This window comes from Bos taurus, chromosome 17, assembly GCF_002263795.3.
Source record: "Bos taurus isolate L1 Dominette 01449 registration number 42190680 breed Hereford chromosome 17, ARS-UCD2.0, whole genome shotgun sequence".
NCBI classification, from domain to species: Eukaryota; Metazoa; Chordata; class Mammalia; order Artiodactyla; family Bovidae; genus Bos; species Bos taurus.
The window spans coordinates 68,177,001-68,189,589 of NC_037344.1; the positions used below are offsets into that span (position 1 = coordinate 68,177,001).

At 36.8% G+C, this 12,589-nt stretch overlaps 1 protein-coding gene and 1 long non-coding RNA gene across 2 annotated transcripts in view; one reads left to right on the plus strand and one right to left on the minus strand.

Moving 5' to 3' along the window:
• LOC101903066 (uncharacterized) overlaps positions 1-12,589 on the plus strand; it is a 172,592-nt gene that overhangs the window by 119,929 nt on the left and 40,074 nt on the right. The gene's annotated exons all lie outside the window — the stretch shown is intronic.
• TNIP3 (TNFAIP3 interacting protein 3) overlaps positions 1-12,589 on the minus strand; it is a 63,682-nt gene that overhangs the window by 37,895 nt on the left and 13,198 nt on the right. Inside the window, exons 2-4 of the mRNA XM_024977811.2 lie at positions 6,359-6,445; positions 2,138-2,215; positions 331-396 (exon numbers count right to left, since the gene is read on the minus strand). Of these exons, the coding sequence (XP_024833579.2) occupies positions 331-396; positions 2,138-2,215; positions 6,359-6,445 (231 nt within the window). The remainder of the gene's footprint in view (positions 1-330; positions 397-2,137; positions 2,216-6,358; positions 6,446-12,589) is intronic.

Here is a 12,589-nt window from a genome sequence, read left to right on the forward strand (position 1 = left end):
AACTTTGTGCTTTTATGGCTGCTAGTAACAGAGCCAGGATGCTCTGTGAGCTATGATAAATGTGCGTAAGAACTTCGAGATATTGCTGGAGGCTATTTTTAGTATCTTTATTTTTACATTCTCCAGACAATTCACTGACACCTTTGCTTCCTTCATTAATCTTCAGTACCAAGAGGCCAGTAATACACTCAGCACCCTCCCCCTTATCATTTTTCAACAGATGGCTGGCTATTCACAAATCTCCTGTAGTTGAAATCAATGAAAATCTTCACATACTTGGCTCACTCAGATTATTGATTTAAAGCAAATACCAAAAAGAGAGGTGTTTACCTTTCTTTCATATAACTCTTTCATGCTTCTAAATTGCTGATCCCATTGCTGGTTAACTTCCAGGAGCTGAAATTATTAGAATTTGGTAAATTAACAAAGGATTCTACCCAGTTGGAAATTTAGTCAAAATGAAATCACTTTTTGAGGTAAGATTTTGGAAGTCATTGGTGAAGACAGTATTCTTTCCACCAAATTCTGGTAGATCTGGGATGAGTTAACACATTCACTTTTCATAATTGGCTCACATATGAAAAACTAGTACATCTTGACTAGTCAGCCAATCAATTTATTAGAAACTTTTAACTTTGCATACTTATTTGAATTTTCATCTTCTTTGTTCAATCCAACTAGAACTTGATACAAATTGCATTAATGGTTTTCTGTAATATTTATTCATCTTTGAAGTCTTTTTTCAAATCTTTCCATATTTTTCTATGTGCTTACCTTGACTATTATAATGTAATATTTCTTATAGCTTTTAAAGGCAGAATTTATATTAAAAATTCCAAGTCTCATTAACTGATAATCATTTGCTTGCAATAATGTGTTTATTTTTTTAAAAAATCAGTACATGATTTGTATAATATACTCAACTAATAGATAATATCACTTTTTTGAAAGCTTAGATTATTCGAGGAATAATAGTTTTGTCATAAGACAATTTTAAAAGCAACTTAGGCTGCAAACAATTTGAAACTTTGTTTCAAACTTCAAAACTATGTGCTAAATAGATGAAAGGAAAAACACTATGACCTCTTTTTTGTTTTCTAGTCAGGGAAGTCTACAGCTTTCTACTTTAAAATTCCAACAACTATAAATATAGGAGAGACATGGAGAAGATAGATATAATGACTAAAAAGGTAACAAAACTTTCTCTTAGTTACAAAACAAAATATCTCATCCAGCATGGCAATAGCTAGGTAACTCTGATGCTAGAAATAAATATGACTTTTTAGTATAAGACTATATAATACATTCACTTTTTAAAGTCATATTTATTTCTATTTATTTCTTATATTTAGTATAAGACTATATAATACTATTTTATAAAGATCCCCGAGCTGCTGTCATTTTAGGGACTAACATTTCTGTGCTCTGGCAATATTACTTTGCTGAAGTTCAGTACTTCCTCAGAAGAGCACACTATTTTACGCAGTATCAAAGAAGGGTGGAGGACACCGAAGAAGAAGACAGAAAGGCTGTAATATAGAAAATGACTTAGAAAAGGAAGTACCAGATTGACAACGCGGTGCCAGAATTGTTAGTTTTGTACCTCTTCCTCTGTCAAGGAGAATAAAGAAGTTCTAATATTCATTAAACTCAGAAAAACAGGACTCAAAATAATATCCATTACATACCCAATGACGTTTTGAAACAAACTTCTTTTGTGATAATGCTCCTTAATCCCTATTGGTCAGATGCCAACTCATAATGTCATGGTACCCAAGTCAGCTATACAATAAAGCCTTAGACAGTTTGAGTTTCAAGGTGTGTCAAGTTGCAGAGCATTAACAGCCCAGATGATAAACTCATCTGGCCCATGTGGAAGAAACATCTAATTAAAAAAATTAAATTATAATTATTGAATTTATGGGTTTGTCATTTTTATTCATTTGCACAAGCACTGAGAGACCAAGTAAGAGACGTGTAGGTGAGTAAGAAAGAAGCATTTGCTCTCAGTACAGTGCAGTCTGTTACCCTGAAGACACATACTGCAGCCAACAACAAAAACAAAAGGCACTAGGTGCCTCTTATTCTCAGCATTCATTCATGGCCCATGTGGCTCCAATTCATATTGCAAAATTACCTCTTTTCTCTGCTTTTCCAGACATCTTATCTTTTGTTCAAGAGAATTTAAGTTCTTTCTTCTTGACGATTGAGCACACTTTAAAAAAAAAAGAGCAAAGCAGAATAGTCTATCAAGTAAACAGGAGAAATGCTGCCTTTCACAAGCTCTTATGTTGTACTTTATAAAAATTTTGCTAAAATATTATCTCCTTCATAGAGAACTGTTGATGAAAAAGCTTTATATTTTAGAAACTCTTTTATATGAATTAACTACCTAGATAATTATTGAATAAATTACAAATGTATCTATATAAGAGGTAAGCAAGAAATTAGAATTTTATGAATTTGTTTTTTTTTTTCACCATCTGACTAGAACCTTTATTATTCAGAAATAAACATCCTGAAGTGAGGTGGTTAGAATAGTTTTTTTCTGGATTACTGTAATAAATATTTGTCGATACACCATCTCAATAATCATACACTTTTTTCATTCTTAAGAGCTTCCAGAAATAACTCTTCTGTATCAAAAAACTTACAAAGGGCACAAGATAACAGTCTATGCGGAAGGAAAATCCTGGTGGGGGAAACTCTAATGAAGTGTTTTCTCCAATACATTTTTGATCAATACAGTTCAGGAAAAAAGCCTCACTTTGCCTTCCTTTTTGAATGCAAGAAATCAGATTAAAGGGAAAAACTTTCATAATCTCAAGTATAAATCATGAATTTATTTCATGATTTCAATGATTTCAATCATTTTCCCCCTAAAATGAAAATACAGAATATAATGTATATAGAAATCAGGTAAGTTTCATAGATAAATGTTAGGTATGTACTTGGTAAAATTTTAAAAAATTTACATAGACATGCCCATGATTTGGAGTGGCCCTAAAAGTCAGAGGAATGATAGAACCAAGAAAAGGAGACTAACACAGTATGTTACATGGAGACAAACTGATTCTGAAGCAATAATAATACATTAACTACTTCAGTGACCATCATATGATTATCTTAGAGAGGTGGGCCTAGGTTATCTCGTGTTGTGTAATTTTAACCAGCCCTATGTATAAAGCTGCTAGGTGACAAATTTAGATTAATAATAAATCATTGGCATGGTGAAAAATTAATCACTTTTTTATTTTTAAGAAAATATTATTCATTTAAAGAAAGCACAAAAATTCTGGAAACTGCCTACCATCTGTCTAAAGTGATCACCAGCAAAGTTCCCTAAAGTACTGTTTTCTCGTTCTAACTCAATAGTCTTAAAACCATTGCATGGCTGAATCATAAAGTAATGAAATGAATTGGATGGTGAGGGTAGTCTGGAAATCTGCCATTTAGTCTCAGGCTCAATAATTATTGTGGACTGAGAAATTGCTTAAGGGTATTCATCAACAATAAGAAATATTTTCAAAACATGTTGGCCTTTGCCAGAAATGTTACAAGAAATGCTGTTTTGTAATCTTCATGGAATTTCAAGGACTTTTTTCATTAGAAGTGATTTATACAATTATTTTTCTATCTTTGCTAACTCTTGTCTCAGTGTTTCGGGTTCCATGGTGTTTTACACCTCTATAGACGCTGTTCTTAGTTTTCTTAGTTACTTCCTGTTCAGACACAGGTGTAACTAAGACTGCGTTTAAAAAGAGGCATTCTTCTGCAGGTCAACAAAAATCAGGATGACTATACCTGCTTCTTGACCTCAAACTGGTTTGACCCAGTGCCAGAAGTGATATCGGTTTCCAGGGGAGAAGTATGTTGGGTCCTGCAATTGAGATTTCTGGTTTTTAGGAAGACTTCTAAGGGACAGAACTTATTCTGGATCAGAGCAGACTAAAAATTAGTCATAGCTGATTTGGAAAATGCTGCGAAGCAACCCTACTTAAGGTGTGCTGGGCTTGGCGAAGCAGAGATGCAGAAAGACTGGATTCTAGACTAGCGTTTCTCTCACCACTAGGGTGCGTTCACCTGGGGGCTTGATAAACATAGGGCACCCAGAACACTGATCAGAATTTCTGAAAGGTAGCTATAGCACTCTATCTTCTTTTTAATAGACTACTTTTTAGAGCAGTTTAGGTTCACAGCAAAACTGAGTGGGGAGTATAGGGATTTCCCATATAGCTATTGCCCCAACACATGGGTAGATTTCCCCACTGTCAGCATCCTCTGCTGCTGCTGCTGCTGCTGCTGCTGCTGCTAAGTCGCTTCAGTCGTGTCCGACTCTGTGCGACCCCATAGACGGCAGCCCACCAGGCTCCCCCGTCCCTGGGATTCTCCAGGCAAGAACACTGGAGTGGGTTGCCATTTCCTTCTCCAATGCATGAAGGTGAAAAGTGAAAGTGAAGTCGCTCAGTCATGTCTGACTCTTCGCGACCCCATGGACTGCAGTCTACCAGGCTCCTCCGTCCATGGGATTTTCCAGGCAAGAGTACTGGAGTGGGGTGCCACTGCCTTCTCCAAACAGCATCCTCTACCAGAGTGGTATGTTTGTTAATAGATGAGCCTGCATTGACACAGCATTATCACCCAAATCCACAGTTTACATTACGATCCCTTCTTGCTGTTGTGCATTCTGTGGCTGTAGATGAATAGATAATGACATGTATCTATCATTATAAGATCCTGTAGAATGTCTTATAGAACTGTCTTAAAATTCTCTCTGCTCCACCTATTCATTCCACCTCTATTTTTAATAAATACCACTGATTTTCATGATTCATATTAAAGTTCAAGGTTCCTCCATTCCACATCATGGTTCAGAATTTGAATTTGGGGTTCTCAAAAAGTCTTTTTTCTATTTATGACAAAGACAAAAAAAATTCTGTGACCAACAGACATTTGTATGACCCTGCCTTCTGGGAATTTAGATTGAGAGTAATCAGATAGTTTGCATTTTTTCCATATACAATTTTCTCTGAAAAATTGTGAAGTATTTTGACCCTTGATTTTCTTTTAAAAGTTATTTAAATTTTATTTTTTTATTTAATTTAAATAAATTTAATTAATAAATAAAATTAATTTAAATAAATTTAAATTTATTTAAATTTATCTCTATAAATTTTATTTTGGAGGGCTTCCCTGGTAGCTCAAATGGTAAAGCGTCTGCCCGCAATGCAGGAGACCCAGGTTCGATTCCTGGGTCGGGAAGATCCCCTGGAGAAGGAAATGGCACCCCACTCCAGCACTCTTGCCTGGAAAATCCCATGGACGGAGGAGCCTGATAGGCTACAGTCCATGGGGTCGCAAAGAGTCGGATACGACTGAGCGACTTCACTTCACTTTTATAAAATTTTTATAAAATGATTTAGTAAATATATTAAATCTGCAAGACAGATAAAGCATAGCAATAGGTATAATTTACAAGTCATAGATATATCATTAAGAATTTCTGTGGAGATTAATCAACATTTTACCACCATTCATATGACATAGATGTGTATTAAAATGAAACAAAACAGTCAAATACAAAGTTTTGGAGAAACTTTTCACTTGTTTTTGCTGTGCTTCTTATTTGCTAATAAAGGCATAGAAAGATTTTTAGGTCACTGGTCCTTCTAAGGGCTCATTTAAAGAAAAATTACTCCCAGTAAAATGTACATCTATGTGCAAATTATTCAGACCTTGCTTTCTCATTTACCCTAATGCCCAGATCAGCTTTTAAGAGATTCAAGTTCTGGGACTGCTAAATTAAATACCTGAATGGACAAAAGAGTCTGTTTCCTATTATATCTTAGTTATCATTAAAAAATACTTTAAGAAAACACTTTCAATTAGTATCTGTTGCAGTAAACAGTAACAGATCAAAGAATGTGATATTAATTGCATGTATATAAGTATTTTACCACAGGTACTCTATTGCTATAATAGATTTTATTTCTAAGCATACCAATATAATATTCTCTTAAAATTTACATTAAACCAAATTCCTTTTTAAGTCAAGAGCGAAATGTGAAACATAGAACTGAAAAGCTGAAAGGGCAGGCTTTTATTTCTCACTTTGTAAAAAAAAAAAAAAAGAAGAAAGAAATGAAGAAATGTAGCTCAGAGGTGCCAAAGAAAATGCAACCAGTCACCTAGATATTTTTTCTTTATTGAATAACATTGTTGAAATATGTAGAGCCTATCTTAGCTAAAGATAAGCAAACTAGCCATTTCTGTTCTTATTAGTCATTGCATAATTAGCCATTAGCGATGCTGTTGATGCTACATATGGTCAATACATCTCCCAGAAATGTGTTCTTACCTCTGCATGATCCGTAGAACTTTCTGCACCACTCATTCTAGCTGTGCTCTGTAAGAAATGTGCCACAGAAGCTGTTTTTCCTGGAGGCTTGGAGAGCAGAAAGATAAAAAGAAGAAAATGTTGTGTTTTAAAGTGAGAGCAAAATATATGTAATTTAAAAAATAGTTAACTCGTGACAGAAAACAACAGTAGCAATATTTCACTGAAAATGTACAGAAGTGACTTTGTATGTGAATTACACAGAATAAGGCTAAAAGCAACTGTGACGATAACTTTTCTTCTCTTCCAGCTAGGGGCTTCCCAGGATGTCTCAAGCTGGCAGGCTGTGAGTAACACACGAGGCAGATAGGCTTGCTATGGTATGTAAATTTCCTTTCTTCCTTTACTGGCAGTTTCTCTCACTGGAGGAGGAAGTTACCACAGACTAGCCTAGGCACACCAAGTCTTTCCTCAGTAGCCATAACTTCACTGTATTTCCCAGATCAATTAAGTAACTGATGACTTTTTGACAACTCGGGGTACTTGCTTCCCTAAGGGCCGGATTTTCTGGCAATGTCTTATGTGTATCAGCTTAACTGTGTGAAATTTAATGTCATGCATAATTCTGTAAGTGCTACTAATTCTTATGGAACTACAAAAGAAAATAATTCATTACAAAGTTACTGGGTATTGTTTGTAAAATTCATCATCTATATTGGCAGGAAGTTTAAACTTGGTTCTCAAGTGTAAAGTCTCAAGACTGTTTTTTCTGTAGTTGGTCCACATTTTCTCCATAACTCTAGGGAAGTAAAATCTTTTTTTTTTTTCACTGACATTCAGCTTTAATGAGTTGGCTTGTAGTTTTATGGGGCACTGAGATAATGGAGCACTTGATAGGTAGGGCAGTTAAAAGCAAGGAAAGCAGGTGCTCTGAGCTACACACAGGGGCCGTGATGGAGCAGAAGACCTCATTCTTGACTTGGATGAAAAGGAACAACGGGAGAGGCAAGAATATAGAAAGGAAAGAATGTGTGGCTGAAAGGAGAAAAGAAGTTAGTTACTTAGTTTACATTTTTCTTTAGACCTCTCTATTTAATATCAACATATATGTAGGATAAATCCTAAAACTCCTGAAATTCAAACTCTTTAAAAGGGAATGAATGGGTGGCTAGGATTTGACTTTCCTTTGTCTGTTTTAGCTCTTCATCTTTAGCTCTCCATCTCTGCTTCTTGTGTTCCTGCCACACTAAATTCCCTCTGCTTCCTGAACTGGCCACGCCCCTGATATCTGTGGCTCTCTCCATCTGGAATGTGTGTGTGTGTGTGTGTGTGTGTGTGTGTGCTTTCTGTTGGTTTCTTGGTCTGTTTAGGGGGTACACTTGAGTGAAATAGAATAATATTTCCTTAAGGCAATATCCAAAAGTACAAGTGGGAAACAAATTGTTCAGAGTTCTTAAGGTAAAACGAGTCACGTGTGATTTGATTTTAGGGAATATAAGCAGGGGTTTCCTGGAGACTGACACTTCATTAACTGTCAAATCCGCTCATCAGGAAAAAAAAGGCAATAACATAAAAATGTATTCTTTTCTCTCCCAACCCCTCCTCCCAAATACACACATACTCAAAGCATAGCTATATACGGTCAAAGTTCCCTTCAGCCTTATCTGCATTTTTAGTAAGAATAACCCAGTGGATCTGGTGGCACTGACCTAAAGAAGTGGTTAGAAAAAACACTTGCTTGCCAGGCATTGCTGTCTGTAGGCCCTGTCTGTATGGGTATCCTGTTGAACATTCGTTGTTTGTAGCCCATCAGGGTGTGAGTGATTCTATTGAATGGAAATTCAGTATTTTTGCATTTTTCACTATATTATTTTTTGCCTCTCCTGCCATGGCAGTTTAACAACAAATGGATTTTCTATTAGATTCAGAGAGCCATGTGGTGATTTATGAATAAATTAATAACTCTTCTGGAGTGCCCCAAGTTTAGTGGGAGAAAAAAAGGAATGTGCATTAGTACAGTCCTAGGAATACACTGGATATTTTCTGTTATACCTGCTCTCTTTGCCTCACCTCCACTGCCTCACGTATGCTGTATACTTTCAGCGTCTGACTTTTAGCCAAACTCTGTTCCCTGAGAAGCCTTGCTAAGTCGCTTCAGTTGTGTCCGACTCTGTGTGACCCCAGAGACAGCAGCCCACCAGGCTCCCCCGTCCCTGGGATTCTCCAGGCAAGAACACTGGAGTGGCTTGCCATTTCCTTCTCCAATGCATGAAAGTGAAAAGTGAAAGTGAAGTCGCTCAGGTTGTCCACTTGAAAGTTATATAGTCGTGTCCGACTCCTAGCGACCCCATGGACTTCGGTCTACCAGGTTCCTCCATCCATGGGATTTTCCAGGCAAGAGTACTGGAGTGGGGTGCCATTGCCTTCTCTGTGAGAAGCCTTAGTATCTGCAATAACTTTCAGAGAAATGGACATGTCACTCCATGTTTCTAAAGCAAGCTTGAGGATTTCTCACTTCTCAAGTGACTAAAATAATATTAATATCTAGAGGAAAATAACAAACATACGGAAATACAGTGAAGTGAAGGACCAAGGAGCTACCAGTCAGTGGTCAGGAACAGTATTCCAGTTGATGATAACTCCCTCAAAATTAGTCTGAGAGAAATCATCACATTTCTATACATGCTTGGAGAGATTCTTCGGTAGGTGAAATAAACATGGATTTTTTTTCAATATCGTTTTAGAATGGGCGTTGTAAAACTTCCTTTGCTTTCTGGATCTATTTGCATGGATTTTAAGTGAATGTGCTATCTAAGTGGGCTTCCTGGATAGCACAGTTGGTAAAGAATCCACCTGCAATGCAAGAGACCCCAGTTCTATTCCTGGGTTGGGAAGATCCACTGGAGAAGGGATAGGCCACCCACTCTAAGCAGGAGTACTTACCTACTCTAAGCTGTCTAAGTAGGAGACAGAGTATCTGGTGGTGACTAAAACATCTGCCCTTAGAAAGCAGTCATCTGGATTCATATTTAAGCTCTACCATTCACTGCTTATAAATTTGGGAATGATGCTTAAGGCCCTTAAGTCTCAAATCTCACTAAACTAGGGATAGTAAAGGTGTCCTCTTCCTAGGGTTGCTGTTCATAATAACACATATAAGAGCTTAGATATTAATAATAATATGGCCTTAAGAATAGGGCCCATCAGCCATTTACATATCACTTACTATGCACATGGCACTAAGTGGGTTCAAAAGGAAAAATAAAAGTTCCTACTTTCAATGAAACATATATATATATGAGCATGCTTGTAAAAATTCAGTGAGAGCTCATTCTGAGCTTTCATAGTTATTGCAGGAGTTGGAATTTTTGCTGGGCCTTGAAGGATGGATCGAATGTTCATAGATGGTAAGAACTGAGCTTTATTACCGTTAAGGGGAGCAATTTAAAGGAAACAGAGATGGACAAGCCTAAGTATGAAGGATTCTTACAGGCCCAGTGTAACTAGAGAGGGGCTCATGTGCTCTGCCTAAAGTTGATTTGTATCAAATTGGAAAAAGCTTTTAATTTTAGACTAAGAAATTTTAACTTTATTACATAGACCATGGGGCACTACTGAAGACCTCTGAGCAAAGGAATTACATAATCAAAGTGGCTTTTTAGTAAAAATAAACCTGGATAGGCACATTATGTATCAAATGGATTAGATTGACAACTCTAATACCACTTAATAAATATTATCAAAAATAATATCCAAAATATTTAACAATTCATGGTAATCAAAGTACTTAATAATCAGTTCATCTGGGGCATGTAGAATTAACCGCAACTCTGAACTCCAAACACCTATATTAATTGCCTGCTCATCATCCTTGTTTGGATGCTTAATAGATACCTCCTTCACCACTTGTATGAAAGCTATTTCCTTATCTTCTCCGACAAAACTTGTCTTCCCCATCACAATCAGTGACAACTTTCATGCCCTTGACTAAGAATCTTGGAGTCATCCTTGAGTTATCTTTTTCCTCACAGCTTTACCCAATTCATCTGGATATTTTTTAGGGTCTCTGAAAATACATCCAGAAAGGAAAGCAACACGTTGCCACAAAAGCCAAGAGTTTTCCCAGTTTAAGGAAAGAATGAAATAAACATGCCTTTTTATAAATTTCCAAGATGGAAATGTCAGTAATTGCTTCCTGATTTTGTTCACATGAAAACTCTTAAAAGAGCATCAAGTAGTGACTGATGCCTGTCCCTGCATCAAATCCGAGTCCACCCTGTACTAGCTACCTGACCTGCATCACTGCTGTAATGTAACAGCTTCCTTGCTTCCACTCTTGCTCCTTTCACATCTTTTCTCAGTCCAGTAGCCACTGCAAGTCTTTACAATATGTCATTTCATGTCGCTCCTCTGCTCAGAACCTCTCAGTGGCTTCCTGTTTCACTCAGAGTGAAAGCAGAACACTTTATGGTTACAGTGGCCCGCAAGGTCCTCCCTGCTCTTGCCTGTGCTCCCTTGACCTCTTTCTCAGTATCCTCCTGTTTGTTTACTCCACCCTGCCCTGGCTACACCACTGGTCCATGAACCTGTCATGTACACATCCTGTTCTGTCTGCTCAGAACCATCTTTCTCCTAGATAACCCCATGGCTCATCCCCTCCCCTCCAGTGGGTAATTACTTCAATGTCATCTCTTCATTGAGATCTTACCTGGCCTCCTATTGAAAATTGCTCCCCATCTCAGCCCTTTCCTGCTTTATTTTTCCCATAGCACTGTATGTCAAACATTATATGTTTTTATTGTCTTCTGCTGTGTTTATTCCGTGTTTCTTAAACCTAAAATGGTGCCAACTATTTCAGTACCCGTGCAAGTCCAAGCAGTGCTCAGACACATGTAAAGCCTTCTCCCCATCCCAATTAAATCTGCAATGCTGATGAAGTGGGTACCTACTCAAGAGTTTAAAAAAGATCTCAGGATCAGGAACGTCAACTTCTTGGAGTCCAAACTAATATATGACCTTGGTTTCATCCCCCAGATCTGGGCTTGGACTAGATGAGTCCCCTGAGAGGCATGTCCCAAATTCCACATCCTCTTGGGGGAGACAGGCTTGTTTTCCTCCAGCTTGGAGTTTAAAGCTCTTCTTCCATGCAGTACATATATGTCTATTTCCACTGCACACGTCTAGATTTTAGTGCATCTCAGTTACATCCTAGGGCAAACTGGACTTTGCCAACTATTCTCTAGTCTTTATGAAACTGAAGACTTTGTGAAACTTCCAGTCTAAAGGTTTCTCAACACTGCCCAAAGCAGTAACCCATCTGATCCAGTCTGACCACCAGCCCCTTTGAAGCCTTCTCTGGTTTGCCAGAGGAGTTAGTTACCTCCTCCTTTGTGATCCCAGGTTGCTGTGTGAGGCATCAAATTTCTGCACTTATCATAAAACCGTTATTTTATGTACCTTTCTCTCTCAAGGCTGTAACCTTCTTGAAGGTAGAGTCAATATCATTTTAGCCTTGGGAACTAACATAGTATCTTTAGAGCACAGGCTAGTGATATATACATTTTAAAAAAATCTGTTTATGTATAAATCTTTATTTAGTAGGAAATCATAGTACACTGCTACTTCTTAAAACACAGTCCAGAGGAGAAATACCACAGAAATAAACAAAGATATATATTTTGTCTCCAAATAAAGGATCAAGGAGGAGTATCTACCCATTTTTAAAAAGCTGTTCTGTTTGAATGTATTTTTTTTTTGTTTATTTTATAGGTAAATATTTCACCTTTATTTTGTTTAAATGATCAACATTAACTTTCTCCATACAAACCCCTTAAATTTTTTTCTCCTAATCATAGTTAATATTTAATAAATACAAAGTATCAATGATTATACATGCTATGAGGGATTTTTTAAAGGTATAAGTGTGGTTTTCAATAATATTTCCTACATTTGTATAGTGCTTTATTATATAAGTTAATGTCCTGAAATATTAACTGGTGATTCCCCCAAACATACATGGTTCTTTGTTTCATGTAACTAATCCTTTTTTGCTCAGTGAGAAATAACCTTTTGTCTCAGGGCTGAACAAGTTTGTCATTGAATGCAAAAGGAAAAACAGTCCCTGTTCAGCCTTTGGATTTCAAAACAGACTCTTCAATAGAGGCCATCCTGGAAACTGAAGCTTTGAATTGCAAGGCTAGTATTTCTAGCAATATATTTTTAAAAATTTAAGATTAATTCCTTTTGTGTAAT